At 39.0% G+C, this 26,241-nt stretch overlaps 1 protein-coding gene across 2 annotated transcripts in view; it reads right to left on the reverse strand.

Moving 5' to 3' along the window:
• LOC126162339 (cleavage and polyadenylation specificity factor subunit 1) overlaps nt 1-26,241 on the reverse strand; it is a 316,445-nt gene that overhangs the window by 146,825 nt on the left and 143,379 nt on the right. For both annotated transcript variants that reach the window (XM_049918776.1, XM_049918777.1), the window contains exon 13: nt 11,262-11,383. In XM_049918776.1, coding sequence (XP_049774733.1) covers nt 11,262-11,383 — 122 coding nt within the window. The remainder of the gene's footprint in view (nt 1-11,261; nt 11,384-26,241) is intronic.

Consider the following 26,241-nt stretch of genomic DNA (forward strand, 5'->3'; position numbering starts at 1 on the left):
ATTTTTAAAAGATGCTGAGGAAGCTAGAATGAGGCAGCTGATACCCTGTTTCACAGTCAAAGTCTTTTAACCAGGAACTTATTGGCTTTTTTTGTGCTCCAATAGGTGCATTTTTCCACAGATTCTCTTCTTTCCCCAGCAGCAGAGCATGTCTCTCATATTGGGGGGGGGGGGGGGTAACCCTTATGTGAAACTGAAATAATGCAAAACTAATTTGTGCTTCAGTACTACAAATGTGGGGTTCCAAGAACTCTCCTGATGATATGGAGACACTTTAAGGCATATTTCTCTGTGCTAAGTCACTTTATAAATAATGTTTTCATCTCACACCAATTTTACAAGCTTTTTTACATGTACAAGTTGGGTAGCTTTGAATCTCTGTATCTCGGAAACACATAAAGATATCAAGAAAATATTCAAGGATGTTTGAGACTGGGATCTTAGAAATATATCATTAAAATTACACTCACTTACTACACAGAGCCATTGTAGAATCTGTGGCTCTGTTTTGGTACAAAAAAGTTCCTTTTGATGTTTCTCGATAACAGATAGATTATTTGAGAAAATGGAAAATGGCACTTCTAGATAAACGCCTAGAGAATTTGAGCAATTTTCCATGGTTATTTAATGTTTAGATTTTGCCTCACACCTGACTTTACGTGCATATTTTATTGTACATACAAGGTAACTTTGAACATCTGTATCTTGGAAATGGACAGAGACATCCAGATATGTTACTCATTGTTGAGGAGTAAATGAGACTAACCTTAATCAAAATATGTGGGCTAAGTTATCAGAAAAGATTTTGCTAGTGTTTATGCCAGTGGTATTCAACCAGTGCATCATGAATTACTGCCTGGGGCACCATGGATTTGTTTTGTAATTAGTGGCAAAGAAGACAGTTGTCAGAAATTTCATTTCTGCTGTCAACCTGTGTAATTCAGAGGAATTGCACTTTACATGTTGGCCGCTTGCGTAAGCAGTCATAACACCTAAGCGAACTATGATGCATGGCACTTAGCACCTGTAGCGATTATTGTGCTTTCAACCAGTTTTCATTACACTATGACTTTGTTATTAAGTTTATAAAGGTGATAAGCTATGGAAAAGTTTTTAACTTTGCAAGTGGAAACAAAAAGTGAGAATTTGCCAATGATAACAAGGAAAGTGGTGATGCAGACAGGAAACGCAAGTATAGAAAATGTGTGACAGTTTATTTAGATTTGGGTTCATGTGCACTGCCGTGAATAATGACTTATTTTTTACACAAATGTATCATGATATGGCAGCTGAAGATTCACCTCTCTTATTTTATAGCAGCACTCATTGGCTTTCCAGGGGATATCTATTATCCCGCACTTTTTAACTAATGCCTGGAAGAAAAAAATCATATCAGTGCTAAGTGCTCACAATTTAGGAGTAAAAAATGAATGGCAAGTAGGAAAATATTCCATTGTATTTTGAGCATGCCTCCAGAATATTATTAATTCTTGTTCCAATATATCAGGTGACAACCTTTCAGCCATTCTCAAGGTGACCTGCTTGCAAGATTTTTATATCACTTTACATAATACTGTGAAGTAAGTGAATATGTGTCAGAGATAATACTGATGGTAGCAAGAGTGTTAGTCATTGACAAAATTTTACGTGCTTAAGAGTAAATTAAAGCAAGTGCAGAGTCAGGGAATCCATAGTGATTAAAAAGTATTTGGTTGATTACTATGGATGGTGTGTGATGGAATGCCAGGCAGTGAAGACTTAGAACAATATTTCCTTTGAGAGCACATACATGAAATGAGGGGTTTACATGATTTGTCAAGCTGGAAACCCTTGTCTTGGTTGAGCAGGTTGTCTGCCAATTTTATCTCCACAGCTTCCCTGACCACTGTATCTCAGTAGGATGAGCCTGTGGAAAGTATCTTAACTTCCCCATATTCCACAGATTGACCAGTGGAAATAGAATGTTCAGTCATTGCACATTTATTGGGCTATATAGGAGGAGGATGTGTCACTGGTGCTCAAGGCAAGCTCTGATTTTATGAAAAGTAGGTATATACGAAATTCCTTGTGAGTGTGGTAACAGATACACAGGACAAACAATATGAACTGTAAAAGAACATTGCCTTAAATAACAGTGATACATCCCCTTCCACAGCCCAATAAAACCCACAGCTGCTGAACATTGTATTTCTGCTGTCCATTCCATGGATTATGGGAAAGTTATTATACTGTTCACAGCCTCATCTTACTAGGACTCAGTGGTCAATGAATCTATGGAAATACTATCAGCAGACAACCTGCTCAACCAAGACAAGGGTTTCCAGCTCAACAAATTTTGGAAACCGCCTCATTTCACATTTACACTCTCAAAGAAAAGATTGTTCTAAGTCTTCACTGCCTGGCATTCCAACATATGCCATCCATACTAATCAACCAAATACCTCATATGTACTGTGTTTTTGCTAACTCTACACTCGTTTTGGTTTACTCTTTAGACACACAAAGTTTTATTTACAACACATGCTCTTATTAGCAACAGTTATCTGTGACACATGCATGATTACTCTATTTAAAATTCTTGCAAGTGACTCAACTTGAGAATGGCTAGAAGACTGGCAGTCAAAATACTGGAATAAGAATTAACAATATACTGGATGCATGACTGAAGTGTGATGGAATATTTGACCCACTGGGAAACGTCACGAAATACATAGGAAAATATTGTTTGTACATGAATACTTTAGGTTTGCTTGATTGTCATACAGTAACTGAAACTAACTGAAATGAACCGAAAAATTACTGTTCATGCAAAGACTCAATCCATCCGATTTGAGTCTGCCAGTTTGTCCTAAACCATTCCAGGTAAGTACTGGGATGTTGTTTGCCATGCTAATGATTAAGCTCTGTAAAGGACAAGGAGATGAAGATCACAGTTTAGTGTCCATTGATGATATGGTCATCAGAGGCGGGACACTGACTAGATTGAGCAAGGATATGGGAGAAAACCAGTGACATCCTGTCTAAAGAAACCACTCTGTAATTCTCCTTACATGGTTAAGGGAACACAAAAACATAAATCTGGATGTCCCAATCCTCCTACATGAGAGTCCAGTGCATTAAGCACTGCACCACCTCATTAAGTTAAAAATTTGTAAATGGGTAATATTCTCACATGTATGTTTTCTTTTTAATTCATTATGCCCAGCTTAGAAATGTGTGTGAACTTATGTAGCACTTCTTTTCTTCCCAATATCTCTTCATTCGTTTACAGTGTCCCCCCCCCCCCCCCAGCCTCATCTCCTCCTGCTCCTCCTCCTCCTCCTCCTCCTCCTGTAATCTGTCAAGAGGGCTTCTCATTAGTGTAATTAAATTTGTGACTGCCAATTCCATGTCTGAGAAGTGAAGCAGCAGAAGTTCAGTTTCCATAAGTACACTTGTAACATCCACACACTGCTTCATTTGTGGAAGGAACGCAACAGTCTGCTCCACCTGTGGGCAATTTTAAAAGACACATGACTGTTTAAGTACTGTCTGTCATTTAGTAATAGTAACCTACTCTTCAATTTGTAATTTATGAAATTAATTAATTACATGTTCCACATATCATTTGAACATTCTTTTATTGAACGTACAAAATACCAGTTTTAAAATAAAAATTCACCTATGGAATAGAAGGAGCTGTCCATAAGAAATGGTTTTTAATTAGATTTAAAACTTGCTTTGCTACCTCAGATGTTTATAGTACTGGGCAAATGCTCAAAAATTTTTTGTTGCTGCATACTGAATTCCTTTCTGTGCCACTCCCTGACAGCTTTAATAATGGGTAACAAAACTCATTTTGGCCTCTAGTGTTGTACGTATGGATTATCACTGTTCTTCTCAAACTGCGCTGGATTATTTATGATGAATATCATTGGAGAATGTACCGTATGTATTGTGATGGTGCTGTTAAGATGCCTAATTGCTTGATGAAGTCCCCAAGTGTCTTTCTTACTGCTTGCTTTTGTGCAGTCAATACTTTCTATCCATTTGATGTATTACCTCAGAAAATTATTCCACAAGAAATTGCTGTGTGCAAGTACCAAAATATGTCAGGAGATTGATTCATTTCATTTCCAGGTTTAGCAATTACATGAAGTGTAAAAGTAGACCAAAATGTCCTTGATCCCAGGTTAGAACCCAGCCACCATCTTAAATTTTGAATAAAAATGATCAGCAATGGCAGCCGAAGACTTCTGACATAAGAGGTCACTCTCATTTAGCCAATGGCCTTGTCAAAGAGGGCAGAGGAGCTGACAAGAGGTTAAGGGCATTCTCTTTCCCTTGGGGTAGTAAACTGCCCCAACGGCACAAGAATCAGCAATGATCAACTGCACGAGGATGCAGAAGGTGACGGAAACCATTGCATTAAAGACACACAACGCATATCCACAGAAAATGTGGCCTGTAACTGAAAAAGTGTCATGGTGATCTCTCCATTGGCAAGAGATTCCAAATTAGAGATATCCAGGAGGGGACTGCAAAGGGGGAGGTGACCATGATAAAAAGATCGAATAACCAATGAAAGGATAACTTTCTGTGAGTCAGGGAGTGGAATGTCAGAAGTCTGAACATGGTAGGGAAGCCAGAAAATCTGAAATGGGAAGTGCTGAGAATTAATCTAGATACAGTGTTGAATAGAAATGGAAAAAAGACGGGGATTTCTGGATAGATGAGTGTAGGGTAATATCATCAGCAGTAGAAAATGGCCTAATGGGAGTAGGATTCGTTATGGATAGGGAGGTAGGCCAGAGACTGGGTTACTGTGAACAGTTCAGAGATCAACTGCAAACCAACACAGACAATGACAGTTTGGGTGTACATGTCAACATCACAAGCAGAAAATGAAGAGATTGAGAAAGTATTTGAGAATATTGAATGGGTAATCTAGTGCTTAAAAGGAGACGAAAACCTAATAGTCATGGTATTGGAATGTGGTTGTACAGGAAGACGTAGAAGAAATGGTTGCGAGAGAATGTGGGCTTGGTACTAGGAATGAGAGAGGCATCCTGCATTAAATTTCAGTCAGTAATAGTGAACACCCTGTTCAAGAATCACAAGGGAAGGAGGTACACTGAGAAAAGGCCAGGAGATAAAGGAAGTTTTCAGTTAGATTACATTATGGTCAGGCAGAGATTCCAAAATCAGATACGGGATTGTAAAGCATACCCAGGAGCAAACATAGAGACTCGGATAACAATTTACTAGTGGTGAAGAATAGGCTAGAGTTTAAAGAGATTAGTCAGGAAGAATCAATGTTGAAAGAAGTGGGGTACGGAAGTACTAAGGAAAGAAGAGATACACTTGAAGTTCTCTGAGCCTCTCGATATTGCGATAAAGATTAGCTCAGCAGGCAGTTCAGTTAAAGAGGAATAGACAACTCTGAAAAGGGCACTCACAGAAGTTGGAATGAAAAATATAGGTACAAAGAAGGTAACTCTGAAGAAACCATGGGTAATAGAAGAAATACTTCAGTTGATCGACAAAAGAGGGAAGTACAAAAATGTTTGGGGAAATTCAGGAGTACGGAAATACAAGTCACTCTTGAAAGAAATAAACAAGAAGTGCACGGAGGCTAACATGAAACGGTCACATGAAAAATGTGGAGAAATCAAAAAAGAAATGATTGTCAGAAGGACTCACTCATCAATAGGAAACTCAAGTCAACCTTCAGTTAAATTAAAAGCAAAAGGTGGTAACATTAAGAGTGCAAAGGGAATTCTACTGTTAAATGCACAGGAGAGAATGCATAGGTGGAAAGAGCACATTGAAAGACTCAATGATGGGGAAAATACACCTAATGATTTGATGGATGAAGAAACCAGGTAGATATAGAAAAATAAGGCAAAAAGGATAGATAACATTCCACCAGAATTTCGGATGTCACTGGGGGAAGTGACAACAAAATGACTATTCACGTTGGCATGTAGAATGAATGAGTCTAGCAATATACCATTTGCATTCCAGAAAAAACATGATCCACACAATTCCACAGATTACAAGAGCTGACAAGTGCGAGAATTTTCGTACAATCAGCTTAACAGCTCATGCATCCAAGTTGCTGACAAGAATAATATGTAGAAGAATGGAAAGGAAAGTTGAGGATGTGTTAGATGATGATCATTTTGGCTTTAGGAAAGGTAAAGCACCAAGAGGCAGTTCTGACACTGTGGTTGATAGTAGAAGCAAGACTAAAGAAAAATTAAGACACTTTCACAGGATTTGCCGACCTGGGAAAAGCATTCAACAATGTCAAATGCTGCAAGATGTGCAAAATACTGAGAAAAGTAAGGGAAGCTATAGGGAAAGATGTGTAATATACAATATGTACAAGAGCCAAGAGGCAAAAATAAGGCTGGAAGACAAAGTATGAAGTGCTTGAATTAAAGAGGGTGTAAGACAGGGACGTAGTCTTTTGCCCCTACTCTTCAATTTATACTGTGAAGAAGCAATGACGGAAATAAAAGAAAGACTCATGAGTGAAATTAAATTTCACTGCGAATGGATATCAATAATAAGATTGGCTGATGACATTGCTATCCTCAGTAAAAGAGAAGACGAATTACAGGATCTGCTGAATGGAATGAACAGTCATGAGTACAGAATAGGCATTGAGAGTAAATAGAAGACCGACAAAAGTAATGAGAAGTGCAGAAATGAGAACAGTGGAAACTTAACTTGAGGATTGGTGATCACGAAGTAGGTGAAGTTAAGGAATTCTCCTACATAAGCCGTAAAATAACCCACTGATGAATGGAGCAAAGAGGATATAAAAGCAGGCTAGCACTTGCAAAAAGGTCATTCCTGGCCAAGATATGTCTACTAGTATCAAACATAGGCATTAATTTGAGGAAGAAATTTCTGAGAACGTATATTTGGAGCACAGCATTGTTTGATAGCGACTTTGGGAAAAACGGAAAAGAAGGGAACTGAAGCATTGGAGATGCAGTGCTGCAGAGGAATGCTGAAAAGTAGGTGGACTGGTCAGGTAAGGAATGAGGAGCTTCTCCAGAGAATCGGTGAGAAAAGGAATATATGGAAAACGCTGACAAAATGAAGGGACACCAAAGTAGGACATCTGTGAAGACATCATGGAATAACTTCCATAGTACTAGAGAGACAGCTGAATTAATTGTTTGAGCAACTTGTAAGCTTCAAATATAACTTGAAAATAGTACATAAGATTTTATTGGAATTTGATGCTGGCATTCTAAATTGAACTCTCTATCAACATACTTTGCCATTTTCCGATATCTTCGAAAGTCTACTTTTAGTGCATTTCTTTGTTTTGATTTTGCGTGTGAAGAAAATGGCATTCATTTTAACCTGTCACCATTTTGTTGGAACTTAATATTCTTCAGTTACCCTATGTATGCTGATAGAAAATATACAAAAAACAACTTATTCAACATTATTTTGTTACAGATTCAATAGAAGGGCTTTAGGATTTTCTGCTGATGAACAATATTCCCGATACAAGGTGTTCTTGCACCTTGTGCTGCAGTTACAGGGAGCATCCAATGTGGACACAAAAATGATTTCTTGAAACAAATGTGTTAAGAATAAAACTATAACATCATATTTAGCATTACTTTTTATTCCCTTGGGGGAGCGGATGGGGAATTGATCACGAATATCATCTATTTTTCATGCATTCCAAGAGGGCTATCGTCTTAATTATTCTTTGGAAAACACCACTGATACTCTCTTTTGTTGCTTCATCTCTTACGGGATTTATTATAAAACTAGTATCCAGAGAAAAATTTTCACTCTGCAGCGAAGTGTGCACTGATATGAAACTTCCTGGCAGATTAAAACTTTGTGCTGTAGGGTAATGTGGGATGGGAAGTCCTTGGTGGAATAAAAATAACTGAAGGAGCAAAGTTAGCAACTCACCATATAGTTAATGCACTGAGTGTTCAATATGCACATTAATAGGACTGAAAATGTTACTAAGCTTTAGGACAATAACCTACTGTAGAGCTAATTAGTACAGATCCAATAAACCCTTGATACTCTCAAAGAATTGAATTTCCATGTATAAAACAGCTTCAAACATCTGATTACCTAACAAAGGAGTTAATATGTTAAATATTTTACTGTAAGCATGTGAGAGAAAGCGTTTAGGAAAGGTCTGAAATTATATTTAAAGTTGGTTGGAAGCCTCAAGAAATACACACAGTTTCTAACAGTAATACTCGTCTTATTGTGTTAAGCCTGCACATAGAATTATACTTTTAAATGCATAGATTGTGATGGCATTTAAATTTTTAAATTCAGTCAATAATTAAGGGGAACATTGAAAATCAATTTTTTGTTGTGTCTGGAAGCCATTAGATAGGCACTCTGCAACTTGGCATCAGGTTCCAGGATAGGAGTTTAGCAATATACACACACAAACACCTGAACACCTAGATTTTTTGAGCTGACTGCATTGCACTAGCACTGCAGCTCTGTTACAGTCCTTCACTCCAGTTGCTTGCAATGCTGATACAAAGGGGTGGTGGTGGTGGTGGTGGTGGTGGTGGTACCTATAGGGATTCAACAATGATGTCGTCACTGGCCTTAATGCACTTGCACTCATTAGCGACAGTACCTACAGGGATTCAACAGTGATGTCATCAGTGGCCTCAATGAACACATTAGAGACAAAATAAATATTTTTCATTATGCACCAAAAGGAAAAAAAGAAACCTAATTCTCAGCCATCCTTTTCTCACTCACACTCACACTTTCACACACAAGACTGAAAGACATACGCCTCATGACATTTTATGGTTAAAACACACTACAGTACAGAACAGTTAAAATAATGTAACTGAGAACCCAGCCTGGTTGATCAACGGGAAACCATGCAGGTGTACTGACTGCACACTTTTACTTGGCCCCCGAGTGCAGAATGCTGGGAGAGGAAGCTCGAAATCAGCTCATAGCACATCAGCTACTGAGACAAGCCCCACCTCCTCCTGACACAGTAGTTAACATATAGCTTATAAAAGTAACAAATGTGTAATATGTTGATGTGTCATGGAATTGACAAAAAATTTGATGGCAAGTCGCCAGAAGGGCCAGGTTCAGCCTGTCCATTCATTTTTCTAAATAATATTAACAACCATTACGCACAAAACTGCAAATGGTCCAACACTATATCCACAATGGCTAATTACTGTTGCGAAACACATTACTGTTATGTAGATAAAGTTGGCAATGTGCATAATCATTCCAGAGCAACACCAAGTTCAAATGGCTCTAAGCACTACGGGACTTAACATCTGAGGTCATCAGTCCTCTAGACTTAGAACTACTTGTACCTAACTAACCTAAGGACATCACACACACACACACACACACACACACACACACACACACACACACACACACACGCCCGAGGCAGGATTTGAACCTGCGTCTGTAGCAGCAGTGTGGTTCCAGACTGAAGCACCTAGAACCACTCGGCCACAGCAGCCGGCCAACATCAAGTACACTAACTTCTAATGATCACAGAGCAGCCATGATAAAGTGTGCAACAAGTATGTGTCTGTGTATGCATAGGATGTCCCATTAAAAACACAACTTTCAAGTGTTTGTAAATTATTAAACTTACCGATGAAATTAAGTAATTTTTCTAAAATACGGTAAAGGCAACCATTCACCTACAGTGGGCTGATGTGTGGCGCATAGACACACTTAACAGAAAACAGTATCCACACTAGCCTTTGAGTTCTTATTCTTCTCCTAGCAAAAATATACACATTCAAACACACAACAGACACCCACAACATTCTATATGGGCATGACAAGTAATGCTTGAATGGCTACCGTCAAACTGTGGTGAATCACAGACTTGACAATCCAGTTGCTGAACACGCTGTGCGCCACAACACAAATACCTTCAACAGCTGCTTCACTACACAGGAGAAACTTGTGCTGGAAGAGAGTATCCAAATGGCCTAACTAATCCGGTGGGAATTGTCTCTCTAGCATATCCTGTGCTCTTACAATCCCCCTGGCCTAACCTCTGCTAACCAGTTTCCCATTGCCTCACCTTAGTAATTCCTTTCTCTATTCTGTCCATTCCATTCCTTCCCGGTACAGATCATCGACTGCCTTCTGCCACTACTCCCAAAATGAGGGAAAAATCTCTCTCTTCCCCCCCCCCCTTCCCCTCCTCACCTTTCCCCCTTCCCTTTTTCACCCTCTCCTCCTCTCAGTATCTTTTAGTTCTATAGACTTCTTTCATGTTGTAGTGCAACGATGCCTTGTACTATCCTAGTACACCCTGCCTGCCTCATGCTTCCCCCCCCCCCCCCCCCCCTGCCAATCTCCATGTCCCTACCACCTGGCTAGGCAACTGGTAACAAAAATCAATCTCACCTTGGGAATGGGTGCTTGTGTGTGTGAATGTGTGTATTTTTGTGAGAAAAAGAGCAATAACTCGAAAGCTAGTGTGAGTACTATGTGCCACACATCAGTCCACTGTTAATGCATTTCCAGCACCATCTTTGAAGAAATGCTGCGCAGTTATGCACTCGACCCAAGCACCACAACAAAGAGTCACACATTGTGGATGTAACGGGTTATACATAATTACTCGAGGGTTTTGTGTGTCCCAAATACCACAATTTTGCTTGTTCATGAAGTAATTCAACACAAAATGCACCTTATCAGAGGATATTATTTTCTTAATGAAACTGTTGTCCATCCTTTGTTTTTCAAGTGCACAATGGTCAAATCCTTGATGTTTTTCATGATTGTTTGGCTTCTCTTCTTGTGTCATATCAATTTTATGGGCCCAAAGGTGCAGATATTCTTTCAGAATTCACTGAATGCTGGTTCAGGGAACATTCAATTATTGTGGATGTCTGCAAATAGATTTCACCCACGATGGTGACTTTTCCACAAAACACCTAACACGAAGACACCCCAAGGGTTTAATGTCAACAAGCAAACCAGTTTTTTCAAATTTAGCAATGTCTCCTCACAGTTCACTTATTCAGTTTATTATGTTGACCCAACATCCCATGGAGGTTGCGAACAGTTTCTGCAGAACATTCAACACATTAGTAATATGTTTCCACTATGAGAGCATGCTGTTACATCGCGAAGCACACTGTTAACTAATCACAAAGAAAACAAATGAAAATCATGCAATGTTCAGTTCTGCCAACATACTAGAATGGAAATGATTGGCATTTCAAAAGTTTCATTCTTTAAGGACTTACTTTTTTACAGCATCTTCAATTTTTTCTTTCTCAGTTTTTATCTCAGGTTCTTCCTCAGCAATGTATGTAGAAAATAAACCACTAACATCACGATATGCACACAGAGTTATGATGTATGGTTTCTGTAATAAATAAATAAAGAAAATAAGTACAGGAACTGACACTACCACAACAATAATGGGACCATTTACAAATATTAGTATTGGTCCACCACCCTTTCATTTCAATCTGCAGGTTAACAACAAAACCATTTTGTAGTATTGTATTCAAACTGGGTTCTAGACTACTAATCAAATGTTTTTATGATCTGCAAACCCCAATTATGCTGCAAATCAACACAAACAGGGACTTCAAACATCCTTTATGTTATTTTTACAAAATAATAATAATAATAATAATAATAATAATAATTGACAAAACCCAAGTTTAAGCATTTACTTACTTAACTGTTTATCCTTTTATTTTTACAAACATATTTGTAATATAATTCTCTAATGCAATGGTCATACAATGAAGCGAAAAATATCAGATGACAAACAATTCTGACACAGTGAGAATTGTCGAAATATGTCCAGGCAGCTACACACCAAAAGAGCAACCTACTGTGACAGTTTTCAAGGCTGTATCCCTCCTACCGCATGCAAGCAATTAAGCATAGGATATAGAATGAATTCTCACAGGAAAAAAATCACATGCCTGGCAGAGAAAATACGACATTTTTGTATCCAAGAGAGGTGGAGAAATGGATTCATTCAGAGCAGGGGTGGCCAAGAATTCAGCTCACGATCCGTGTCCGGCACATGCGCTATAACGCTCAGCCTCACTGCAGACACCCCCCACCGCCACACCATGCTATCTGAGCGCAAGGAGGGGGAAGAGGGGAAACTCGCCACATTTAAATGGCAATGCAGTTGCACTGCATACAATTTGGTTTTATACATAGTGTTCCATTTATCTGATGACTGCCTGCCTAGGGTATAGCAGGTCGGCCACAAAAGCCGCGTCTTGCAGTCGAATGGGTCCCATGGGACCTCACTATGCCCTCTCCCCCCCCCTTTTTGTGGGTTTTAGCCTGAAGGTCATACAAATATATGCACCTTGTCGGCCAGTGTCATTCAAGCAGTGAAACAGGCATCATGATTGTAATGGTGAATATTGCAAATGCAACAATGGGAAGAGCAAATTATTCAATTCCACAACGAGGGTTTATTTATGATTTGTATCTGCCTACAGAGTCAACTTGTACTGTTCAGAGGTTGTTTGAAGAGAAGTTTCCAGGTGTTCAAGTCCTGAATCGTGATGCAGTTCACAAATCAGTGAATAAAATTCATGAAACGGGAAGTTTTCAAGACAAGAAGAGTAAAAAATGACGTATAGTGCTCAGAGAAGCTCGACTCAATGACATTGCATACCACCTGGAAAATCCCCCTAAAAAGTCTCTTAGATATCTTTTGCAGCAAGCATAAATATCATGCACCACTTCACAAAGAGGTGCTAAGCTGCTTGGGCTAAGGCCCTATAAAGTATCAGTAGTACAAGAACTTCAACCTGATGATCCTGCGCACATGGTTAAGTTTTGCAAATGGGTTTTCCAACAAGAGCATGATGGTGTAACAGATCCTTACCTCATTCTGTTTTCAGACAAGGTTTGATTCCATTTACACAGGTATTAATACCCAAAACTGTTGACATTGGAACACAGATAGATCTGTTGTGCTTCATGATGAATCCCTTCATGATCAGAAAATAGGGGTGTGGTGTGCAGTTAGTGGTGACAGAATAATATGCCCATTTTTTTTTTTAATGACGCAGTTACAAGTGAAAGATATGTGCAGAACATTTTGCAACAATTTTTAATGAACTGAGTGAAAGAGAATGAAGCTTTGAATTTTTTCAACAGGATTCAAAACAAGGGCTCATATGGCCAATGTTTCTTTGCACGCAATTCACGATGTGTTCGATGGAGAGTGATTAGTAACAATATCTGGCCCACTAGAAGTCCTGATTTAACTCCAAGTGATTTTCATTTGTGGGGTGCACTGAAGGACAAAGTGCACACAACAAATCCTCACATGATGGAGGAACTCAAGGATAATATCAGGGGATCAATTAACTCAATATCTAAGAGAGAATTATGTACTGAGATTAATAATTTCTTGATTAGATGTCAGAAATGCATGGAAAATAGTGGTAGGTAGTTCCAGCGCCTCCTTGTGTGACGTGTGTGAGTAAAAAATTTATTTGCTTACATTTTAAGAGTAGTCATTTCATACTGCAGCAGTATACAGACGATATGGCATCTAATCGCTGGGCAACAGAGTGCTCGCTGCCCTGCATCTCCTGCACCAGACAGGCAGTCATCAGATGAATGGAACAGCCTGTACTTCACATTTCTCAACAGATTACAAATTAAATGTTTTTCCAGTATTATTTAATTATTTTTGGTGCACTAAAGACATATAATTTTTATTTCATGCAAACTGTCAGCCTATGGACAGACAGACAAAGACAATTTTACAAATTTTCAAACTCTGGTTGCCACGTAATTGTGACTTATTTAGTTTCGTAACCACACAAAAGGTCATTCTCACACACACATGTTGATCAATTTATTGTAGCACTTTTTCAAGCACATTATGGAGACATGGAAATTCCACCAGTGGAAAGCAATGTAGACATCCTCTGCACAGTTTTAATGTAAAAGGATTTGTCCTTAAAACAGGAATCCATTGCAGGTCAATTAGTTACATCTGAACATATACAGAGGTGCTCTAAACTGAAATGGCAAACAGTCTTGAAAACAGTTGTGAAACTGGTAGAGTCCTCAAAACATTGAGGAAACTATTCTTTCAAGGTCACAATGAATTTTTCAAACATTGTGTTTTCTGTGATACCAGTAGGCTTAGGGAACTGGACTGTGTTTGTCAGACTGTGTCACTTGTACAATGTGACTTTTCTTTTAAATACAACCCCATCAAATCAGAAAGAATTTGTTTCTCACCTTGCAATGTCTTAATGTGGGCAGTGGACAGTGTGCAGTCAAGTCCACTTAAAATGTGAGATCTGAAATTCAGTTCAGATTTTCTAATTGTTATTCCTGCACTCCTTTTTCCATCATAAACACAGCAATAGCGAGTTTCAAATTGAAAAATAATCCTATGCATTCTACTTGACTTAACCAAAGTACTTCATGCTAATATATAAGTCTCCATACTCTTCATTCAGTTCGAACAAAAACTGTAGCAACTGACTGTGGAATAATGTGTGTGACTTCAGAAGTATCTCTATTTGTACCACCAATTTCTTCATGTGCAGCATGCTTGCAAATTTAGCACAAAGTGCTTCTTGATGTACAGAACAATGAATCCTTTCTGACCATCACTGTACTTTTTATGCTCTTTCAGAGTCAACTAAAACTTTAAGTTCTTTCTGCTTGGCATTGTAATGTCATCCCATAGCAAATTTGCAGTACCTGTCGCTTATGCAATGCATAATATCTATTGAGAATTCTCATCCACCTCTTCTGTCATCCCCATTCACTCTAAAAACTTTGATGATGGATCGCTAGACTGCCTTTTTGTGCAAACAGCCACTGGACCTCTAAACGTCCTTCATACAACGAACAAACAGTAAAGGGTAACAGTGCTGAAACCACAATTCTGCCGAACTGAAGACAGTTGTACCAACTGAGAAATGCCGCATGGCAATACTAAATGAAATGTTGTTCCACAATGGGTACTTCTGAGAAGGACCGGGCACAGCCAAGACAGGGCGAGCCTTGGTTCGCACACGGCCAGTTTGAAATGCTGTGGCTGGCACTGATTTAGGTAGACATCTGAATTCATTGACTACCATATAAACTTTCAAGATGAGCTTTCAAGAAAGTTTTCAACACAATCTCATGAGTTCAAAAATGGTTCAAATGGTTCTGAGCACTATGGGACTTAACATCTGAGGTCATCAGTCCCCTAGACTTAGAACTACTTAAACCTAAGGACATCACACACATCCACGCCAGAGGCAGGATTCGAATCTGTGACCGTAGCAGTCATGCAGTTCCGAACTGCAGCACCTAGAACCGCTTGGCCACTGTGGCCGGCTCAATCTCATCAGTGCACTAAGTGAGTTTAATGGAATACATGAGTATAGTGGATGGCCCAATTACTTTCAGAAATGAAGGCCACAGTGATTGGAATAAGGAATTGCTAATGAATATAAACACAAACATGACCAAAAGAGAATACAGAGATAGTAGTGGAAGAGGGAACTGGCAACAGGGCCATGAGCAAAAAGATAATGGGAGAGAGGGAAGGATAAATAAGAATAATTGGGGGTGGAGGGTGGGGATTTTGATAATGGAGGATATTAGAAAATAAGAAACAGCTACTTCTATGACTAAAGACATCAATAACTTCAAGCCATATAAATGAACTGCTGAATGAATGAGTACAGGAGGGTATGGGAGTCCATAATTTTAATGATAACTGGATTCATCAGTATACTGTAGCACGAGATGAAAAATAACATACCAAAGTTACTGGAGGTAAGTGAAAGAACTAAACAAGTGAAACAGAAATCTTTTAAAGATAAACTTTCTAACAACTGGAAATTTGGAGTACTCTTATTTATCTTTTCCATATAAAATTAATGAGGAGCATACACTGATTGTGTAAATTGTTTGTCAATTTTATCTCATTAATTAATGCTAGTAGGTAAGAAACTGATGGTGGCCAGTTAACTTTCTTAAGTTTTCAGTAGTGTTAACATCTAAATTTAGCAAACTTTAAGTTTTGTTGTTAACTATTTTCCTTCATTTAAGTACCATCTGATTAAAGAGCCTTATTGACTCCAGAAAAATGTTAAAAACACTGTGTCGCATACTACTCAAATTCTGATAGGAATATTGACAACACATGGCGTTATCTTTTTGGTTGGTACCAACAGTACAATAATGCTGTGTACCTGGGTGTAAGCACTTAGTATGCGAATTAGTTAATTTAGATTTCACATTTTAATGTAGGTATCAATGAATATCAACCATAGCCACATTACACAATGTATTTTGTCCTGTTCTGTGTGTTACTGAAATTTATCGAAATCACCTCATATCTAAGATCAAATTCATAGACAACTATGATTACCGATCCTTCAGCAGCAGTCAGTACCTCCTCGAACAAGTATAAATACCAAGTGTTGCTACTTACTTTTTTTTATGTCTCACTGACTCTGAGATCAGTAGACATCGAGCAATAGTTAACAAAGTATATGAGCAGAAACCCATAATGGCATTTTCAAAGAACTTAAGCAATTTCACAAAGAATTTAGGAAAACCACAGGCATCGTAAACCACTGTGGTCAGGTAATTCATAGTAAAACAAGTCTAGTTTCATGACTACAAACAAAGAAGGAAATTAGTAAATAAAATTTACTTTTTTTAAAGTTTCATTTCAGGCCAACTAAGGACCATGCTGTTTCCCTTCATTCTTCTCCAAAACTCTCTTATTTTATCATAATGAGATCTTTTCCTCTTGTCAGACCATTTGATTCCAGTTGTTTTTCTGTTCATTTTATATTCCTGGAAACCTTTGATATCTTGACTTCTATCTAATTTTGTCTCTGTTGAGTAAGGTATCCTGTTCAACCCACATTTCTTCAAAGTCCTTTTTTGTCTTGTCTCCCATCCCACCTCCTTCACCTGTTTTGCTGTCTTGGAAGAATATGTAGAACTTCTTTATTAATCTGTCTTCCTCCACTGTCTATACATGTCTGCCAAGTGCAGCAAATCTTTTCCTGAACTCATCTGTTATTTTGCAGTAGAATGAGCACATTTTCTTATTTGGTCTCGAAACCCAATGGCCATCTTTGTTCTTGATTAGAACTGATAAGATACCTCTTTCTGTCTTCTCCAAATCTTCTAATGCATTTTTACATCTGTATGACACATATAGGATTCTGGTGCTAAAAACTGTATTATGGTGCCTTAATTAGAAAAACATTTTTATCATACATAGATTTTATTATTTCAGCTCAGATTTTTAACTACTGTTTTTCCACTTTTTATGTTTATATTTTCTCCCAGATATTTAAAGCTGTCTGTTTTCTTGATGTTGTGATACATGGTTTTTAAAATTCTTGGTGAATTACTTTCACTGGTCATGTATTCTTTCTCTTCAAATGATGTTTTCGGACCTGCCTTTTCAGCCCTCCTTCATGGTTCTAGTCTCTTCTTTGTATTCCCTAAGGTTCAACCTATTGTCACAAGATTATCTGCAAAGGCCAAACAATTTACTGCTTCTATCTACCCATCCCGCAGCCTGCTGAACATTTTGAAGGGAGTGGAGATAAGACCAAGATTAACTGATGTATGCTCTACAATGCAACACATCTGGCACATGGTACTTGCTTGAAAAGGTATCAGGACCACAGTATTCATCCAAGTAAAAACATCTGAGAATATTGCAGGTGTTCTAAAATCAAACTCTCTTCAATCTCTATATCTCCAAGGATTGTTGCTTCTTGCTTCATCTCCCTTCCTCTTGTGACAGTGCCCCATTGGCTGAATGGTCAGCATGGCGGACTGCCATCCTAAGGGACCCGGGTTCAATTCCCGGCTAGGTGGGGGATTTTCTCCACTCAGGGACTGGGTGTTGTGTTGTCTTTATCATCATTTTAGTCCCTACCCGGCGTGCAGGTCGCCCAATGTGGCGTCGAATGTAATAAGACCTGCACCAAGGCAGCCGGACCCGCCCCGTAAGGAGCCTCCCGGCCAATGACGCCAAACGCTCATTTCCATTTTTACAAGGCACATCATTCTTGCTGGTACTAAGAGTAAAATTGGAAAATGGGAATAAATACAGGGGCACACCACATTTGAGTATATAATGCAACTGTTGGTGATGTAGCAGTTATACTGGTATGAAGAGGATAGCTTGCAACTGACAGCAAGCCAATCTTACAGTTGGTGAATGAACAACAGCAATATAATAAATTGCAAATTTGAAATTCAGCAGAACATTCACGTTGTCTAATGTTGCAATTAACAGTTCATATCTTCATGTGAAAGTAAAGAACATGAGTTGGTGTGGTAATAGTGGTTGCATTTCCACCCCTTCCTCCACTGTTTTTCTGACATTCCGCTGTCAATCATGCATCCATCATTCCACAGCATAACCTTTATTTTTTTCTTTTTTAATTTTCTTCTCCTACAGTCACACCTTTACTTTTCAATTTGCAGTTTTGGCTGTGACTGTTTGATTTGTCATTGCCCAGCACTATCTGTTCTGTCTTTGTGGTAGAGCCACCCCACGTCACTATGGAAATTTAACTGCAGGCACAATAATACTGTTGACCACTGTAGCACTACTACTATCCAGGCGGTGCTTGCCATCAGGAGTGCCCTCTGATGAGACTAAATCTGAATCCAGTGTACATGTTGGCATAGGACAGGTATGTATCAGTTGTGACGCGATCTTTGGAGTACGCTGCAAGTGTGATATCAGTTTGGCTAACGTGTTTTATTGTGAACTCTATTTGTCATAGGCAGAACTTTGATGCAGTGTGGACTGGACTTTACTTTGGAATAAAGACTGAAGATAGCTAGCACTTTTTCTGAGGAGCATCCTGTATACTTCTCTTGTGAATAAACTGTGACAGGCCTCCAATGGTGTCCGCGTAGACTACCTTTTTACAAAAATCTTTATTCTTGTACTTTACCTTTCATGTTCCAAAATTGTTTTCTTCAATATTTCCCCCTTCCCTATCGAAAAAGACACTTCTTTCTTATTTCTGACTTGTCTTTTGCCTTGCTGCAATTTCCAACTTATCAGGTTTTCAAATCAAGTCAGATCTGTCATTGTTATTTAATTATTAATTTCCATCCCACACTGTGCCGCTGTGTATGCAAACTCAAGGTCTAATATGAAAGTTCAGTCTGTTCCTATTAAGCACCATATGATTTTTCATATGAAAGAATTTTGGGGCAAGCACTGCAATAATGCAAAGCAGCATTAAATTGGAGCTCTTGCAAGACAAGTGAAGCCATTTTCACACCCCAGGCCACAGCTGAAAACATTGCATTGGCACAACAACTGTGCTAAGAATGAATGTAAATAGTCATTAATTTCAGCAGAGGCATCAGCAGTGCCTACAGAGATGGGAGGGCCATGCCGAACAACTGTGAAATATGGGATGGCACACAGCCACTACAAGTTTGGGCTTCCATCACCGCACCTTCTGCTAGTGCCAAGTCCTCCTCCTTGTGCTTGGTACTTCTGTGTCGGCAAGTCGCCTCCTGGCCCACTCAAGCATTGTCCAGACTCCTACCCAGGAGGGCAGCTGAACGAGACCTAGGGAATACAGCTGTCCACCCCTCCATACTGGTGTAGGTATCTAGGTGCCAGGTGCTTGCACTTGCTGGGGAGAGTTCCACTACTGGACACTGGCATCACTTGTAAGCAACACTTTAGTCTTCAGCAATGTTGGCTCCAGCCGCAACTAACAGTGGCCACACAGTGCTGCATACTCTTCTGGAGTCAGGATCCCTTGGCACCAATGTCACAGCTCAGTAGTAGTCAGCTTGTGCTGTCATGTGCTGTGTCCCCACATGCTGCAAGGGAGCAGGGCAGCTGCATCCATTGAGACACTATCAGTGTAGTTAGATGAATGCTAATAAAATGTTTAACTTTCAATGCTGTCTGTCTAGGCTACCAACAACCTACTCCCACAAACTCGCCACACTGCCATGACTCCACCGTGACAGAAGAGGTCCAACACCCCTTGACCACCCGCCACGAGTGGTGTCGGAAGTGCTGGTGTTAACTTCAGTGGGTGTCAGGAGACCCAGGCTTCATGCAGCATGAAGTCAGAGGCACAGCTTGCAGCTGTCACACAGTGAGGTGAGTGGGTAAACTACTGATTCTACTTGTGTGTGAAGTAGGAATGGGATCTAGGAGAGAACTGCATAGGAACCTGAGGGTTACCGTAGTCAAACCGGCAGATCCAGTAGACTTGTCAGAGTTTTGGGGGAACTGTAGGGAACACTACTGACAGCTGATCAGGCATTCTCTGTGCAGTCTGCTAGGGCACAGTGTACATTACGCAATATCAGTATCGGCAGAATATTTAATAAGGTAGCACAGTTGAGGGCAGGCAAGGCAGAGTTACTAGGGCGAATTGTGCTTAAGAATAAGCAGTTAATGTTTGCTAGTTGGTCTGATCCTCAGATAGATCCACCCACTGCCACTCTAATTACTCCCTTTTCTAGAAAGTCAGCTGAGAACGTAATGTCTTTTCTGGATGACCTGGGACCATCGACAATGATGGGGTGTTGGCTGGAAGTTCAACTGTTGTAAGTAATGAAATTACGGCTGATTGGAGAGACAAAGGTGCTTGTCAGGTGTATAGAGTTTTTAAGGAATGCACAGGCATTTCAGCATGTTGCCACTAATGGTAAGTGTTATAGGAGTGGATGATAAGGGCATGTTCAGAGGCATTGAAGACAGCCTCAATGGAGTAATAATGCTGTGGGGGACACAATCAATGGGATTGTAGGAATAATGGTGGGAATATACAGGGCAAGACTGGACAAGAGTTAAACACAAGAGGGAACCACAAGTATGCTGAGCAGCATTCCCACTAAGTTCTATGTATGCATAGGTACAATGTGGTATAGTGAGGATGGTGAGAGGTAGGAAACTTGAGTTTTTGTTGGACACAAGGGTGCATGTGTCATTGCAAGTCAGGATCTCATGGGTCAGCGGTTTAACCCATCACCCTACAGACTGCGTGGGGTGAGAGAAAACATGAAGTCATAGGATCAGTCTAATTGACTTTTCAGGTTGAGGTAGTTCAGTTTGAATAATGTGCGGAAGTAGTCTCATGTAAGGCAAGGTTTCTGTATTAGCATGCGGTTGGACTTTCTATTAAAACACCATGACAAAATTGATGTTCGGTGACATACGGCGCACCTTAGACCATTGGTTTTCAAACAGTGGGGCGCACCCCCCAAGGGGGCATGGGGAGACACAATATGGGGCACAGTCAGGGCAAGCTGTACCAATGAATTATATTATTAATACAGTAGCTATTTGATAAAGACGTTTGTTAGTACTTACGATGAACTGTCTATTGGGCACCCAGTATTTCCTGTGTACCCTAAGATTCATTTTTATCTTAGATCATCAGCCTGAATGTAAGCATAGTAACTGACCATAGCCAATCCAACTACTGGAAGTCGTAGCGAATGAGTATAGCAGACATGCGAAAAAAAAAAAATCGTCTCACGTCGGCCCGCTTAAGAAAACTTTGTGCCAATTGTCTTCTATATAGGATTTCTCAGAGCCTCAGTGATACAGTAATAGTTGCCAGTAGCAGCTTTATTTCTAAGCAGTGTTGGCATTTGAGTCTTATTTCAACTGAGTTGTTCACTCAGTATCAATCAAACAAGCAGTTTAGTAGTGTGTACTTATGTGATTCCGTAGATTATGTGTGTACTTATAATGTAAAAGTGAACTGTCGACTTGTAGAGCTATTTTTTCTTTGTGAACTGTCGACTTGTAGAGCTATTTTTTCTTTGCATCATCATGCAAATGTAAAAAAAAATGCAGATACAGTAATGATTACATTAAATATGGTTTTGTTGCTGTACACAACAATGGTGTCAATCAGCCACAATGTGTTATTTGTTATGAAGTATTGAGCATGATGCCACGAGACCTTGCGTCTCAAATGGCCCGATGGACCTTTTTGCTACAAAATGGGCGAGTTTGAAACATAGGAAGTTGGATAGTACTGGATCCATTACTCAGTCTGTGATATCTGAAATCCCCAACGACACGCAAGTCGCCGAAATGGCGTCAAATCGAAATACTTGCACCAGGCGAGCGGTCTACCCGACGGGAGGCCCTCGTCACACGACATTTCATTTCATTTCATTACTCAGTCTTCTAAAAAGGCGATCTAGCTTCCTATGAGATATCTATACTCATGACAAAAGGCAAGAACAGTCATACTGTCAGAGAAACACTTGTCAAACTCTGTTTGTTGAAACCAGCTACTATTGGTCTTGGGGGGGGGGGGGGGGGATATTCATAAATACCACTTTCTGACAACAATGTGAAACAATGGATTGATGATATAGCCACAGATATTACAAATCATGTAGTTCTGGCCATAAAAGAAACACAATTTTTTGCAACACAGTTAGACGACAGTACAGATGTTGCAAATTGTTGCCAAACTACTAGTTTTCATTCAACAGATACAAAAACAAAACAAAACAATTACAAACAAGATGCTATTTTCTACACAGCTAATGACTGCTTCAAAAGCAGTTCACATAATGACAGTGATATCTGAATTCTTTAGCAAATACAAACAGTAATGGCAAAACCTGATCAGCTTATGCACGGACAGCGCCCCGACAATGCTTAGATCTCGCTCAGGATTTGTGCAGGTGGTCAGAGAAAAGAATTTCAATGTTATTTCAGTTCACTGTGTTATACACCTTCAAGCCTTGGCAGCTAAGACACTTCCAAAACAACTCAACAATGTCTTCAAATGATGCATCAAAATTGTGAATCACACTAAAATGAGTGTGTTAAATACTCTTCTTTTTGTGACCCTTTGGGAACAGAACATTAAAAAAATTACTATTTCATACAGAAGTATGCAGTCTCTCAAAAGGAAATACGTTAGCTAGATTATTTGAACTTAAAGAGGTGAAGTGATTCAGTATCTGAGAAACCAAAACCAAACTGAACTGTTTGTGGAACTCTGAAAGCCAAGTGTTCAAGAAGTGTTGGCTTATCTGTTAGACATTTCTGATTCATTGAACTCGCTGAATCTGAAATTGCAAGGTGGTAATTCAAACCTAATTTATCATCGGGATGCTATTACAGGGTATACTGATAAGTTGTAACTTTGGAAATGTAAAATTGTAGCCTGCAATTATTCGTGTTTTCCCAAATTATCTGGAATCATGGAAGAAGCACTCTTTATGGAGGTCTTTAAGCAAAATGGTACTACAAATAAAATATCAAATCAAATGCAGCATCTAACTGACGAATTCAAATGCTACTTCCCTAGCTCATGTGATGATAACATTTACAGACTGGCAACAGATCCTTTCCACATTCACAGAGATGTGCTGTTGAAAATGCTGCAAGAACAAGCTTTGGAAAAAAAGTACCTGAAAGTTTATCCCAGTATGCAAAGCGAACACTGCAAGTGTACTTATTATTTCCAAGCACTTATTTGTGTGAAAGGGCTTTTTCAGCAGTTGCTGAAATGAAAACAAAATATAGGAGCAAACTCAATATTGCTAGTGACTTACATTGCGCACTTTCTTCTATTTAACCAAGAACTGAAAATATTTGCAAAAATATCCAAGCTTATTCATCACATTGATTTATTTGTTTTTAATTACAAAATGTACGTGCGAATCATATAGGTCTACAATAAAATATTTATATTATACAGTTTATGTACTTTTTTTAACCCTTCACCATGAGAATAATTGTGACACGCCGTAATTCGATCATTCGATATCAGCCCCATTCAAAGTACTCTGTGTGAGTCACCTTCCTGTTTCAGACTGCTTGCAGACTCATTTATCTATCAGAAGTCATCATTTTCTTCTATTCATTGCAATGTACTCCAAGAGACTTAATTATTTTTACAATATTTGCTACAAATAAGCGCCACATTTGAAACTGGCCGCCTCAGTAATGAGTAAAGCCCAAACTTCTATGCAAATGCTGTACTGACCATTTTGGAGAATACATGCAAATGTCACAGAAGTTCTTATTTAAAATCTTGTATTTAGAAATTTATAAGGGATTCAAATAATTTTCCTGGCTTCAATGGAGAGGTTGCAACAATCTGCATAGGCATGTGAATTACGACCAAATTGAAGATTACACAAAATTTATGGTAATTTGGCTAAACTAATTATTATCTTAGAATTGAAAAATTTTAGCAATTTTTAAAGGGCTTTGTTTCACAGAATTGGGCACAAAATACAACACAATAAGACTAAACCATTTTCTTACCAAGTCTATTTCTCTGCTCGGGTCCTGGGTGTTTGTGTCATCATCATCATCATCATCATCATCATCCTCCATGACAGTGGTTTGATAGGACAGTGTAAAAAAAATAATAATAAAAAAAACGGACTGTGTAAAAATTGGGATTTTGTACAGGCGCTGACGACCGCGCAGTTCAGTGCCCCCAAACCAAACATTATCATCATCCTCAAGTCCATGTTCAGATGTTAGTCAATATCACTCATAAAGGAAAGTGGGCGAGGGATAGTACAGTACACACATTTTTAGTTGTTATTCCCGTGGCATGTCAGACGAAGTTGAAAATTTCATATTGATAAATCTTTTTTACGCGACTGGAACCATCATCAAAATTGAGGCACTAAATACGCGAGAGAAGTTGTGCTGTGTGTGGTTTACAATCTGATGTTTACAATTTAAATAATAACCAAATGAGTGATTAATTACTATTGGTAATAATAATTGTATTTATATAAAATTATCTGAAACAACCTAAAATGCTCAACATGTTTTCGAAATGTCGTTTTTCTCTGCTAACTGCTTAGTGCTACAGCAGCTTTAAAACAGTTTTGTTTTTCTTGATATGTCTGGGTAACACATTTGAAAATGAGAGTCTATCTGTATAATGTGCAATCTCGAATCTACGTTTCTTCTGTCAAATTTATACCACTACAGCTTTTTGGTAAAATGTGCATGAACTCGTCAGTTGGCAGCTTCAAACTGAACACATATAAACATTCCTCTTCTCAATTAACACTTTGCTGCAGCGACAATGGTACTCTCTCATCCTCCTCCATCTGCATGCCCTTGAGATAAAACACTAACTTCAAATGTTCATATTGTAACAAATATTCTACTGCTCATAATGCAATGAACGTGTGAACATCAGTATAAATTTGTGTAGCACTGTGAAGCGTACTCATTGCACTTACCAGTACTGCAAAATGAGACACTGTCCTAAACTGAATTGAGGAAACAATTTTTAAGAACGGACATTGTTGTGGTTGCTGTATGCGCAATTTTAGTTAGTGGCTTACATCAAAGGCGTGCATGATGCAGAGGGAGTGTTGTTTAGCTACCGTGTTCGTGAGAGGGAGAACGCTGACTTGGCTACACATCGTTGCTGCCAATCCAAAGATGCGAAAGATGCGTGTCACAGTACAGAATTGGTGCTCGTCGGCCAACATTCTGTATGAAAGCATATGCCAAAGTGAAATAAGTACAAAACTAAAACTGAATTTTGATACTGCATATTCTTATTGTTCTTCTGCTTCATTGTGCAATTTTGGTCTTATGACAGTTCATAAATGCATTAACATTGAAGATATGATAGTGCATGGAAACTGGCACTCTTGTGAGTCTTCATAAATTCATGTCACTTCCGTGCAGTATTTGCACCACAGTGGCTGACTGGTACATGGTGGATGCACTATCTTTACATTGCCAGTGCCAAGAGAGAAATTAATACATATGCATTTCCCTTTTTATGACCCGCTTTCCTCACCAAGTCCTTCTACTTTTCCCTTTCAACTCCCTCACCAAGTGATAAGCTAACTGGTCACACTTTCACATGCTTGCTGTAGGTACTACAGTATTATTATTGTGAAGGAGGCACGAACTTTCCATTTTTGGCAGTACAGGGGAGTGACAAACAAAGGTTTGGGAGCCCATGACTTAGACAAACAACATTTAGCTAGGGAAAACTATCACCAACGAGGTACTATCACAAGTTTCATCTAACTGTGTACAAAACACTAAGGCTTGATTCGCATAAAACAGAGCCACAGATGAATGTAGACCCTGAGTTACCTGCTGATATGTTATTTGTAATAGAGCCACTACAAGAAAATGAGGTACTGCATAAATTGCGTAGTTTTGCAAGAAAGATCATTGTACATGTACAAAAAAAAGATGGTAGG

Source organism: Schistocerca cancellata, chromosome 2 (genome assembly GCF_023864275.1).
Source record: "Schistocerca cancellata isolate TAMUIC-IGC-003103 chromosome 2, iqSchCanc2.1, whole genome shotgun sequence".
NCBI classification, from domain to species: domain Eukaryota; kingdom Metazoa; phylum Arthropoda; class Insecta; order Orthoptera; family Acrididae; genus Schistocerca; species Schistocerca cancellata.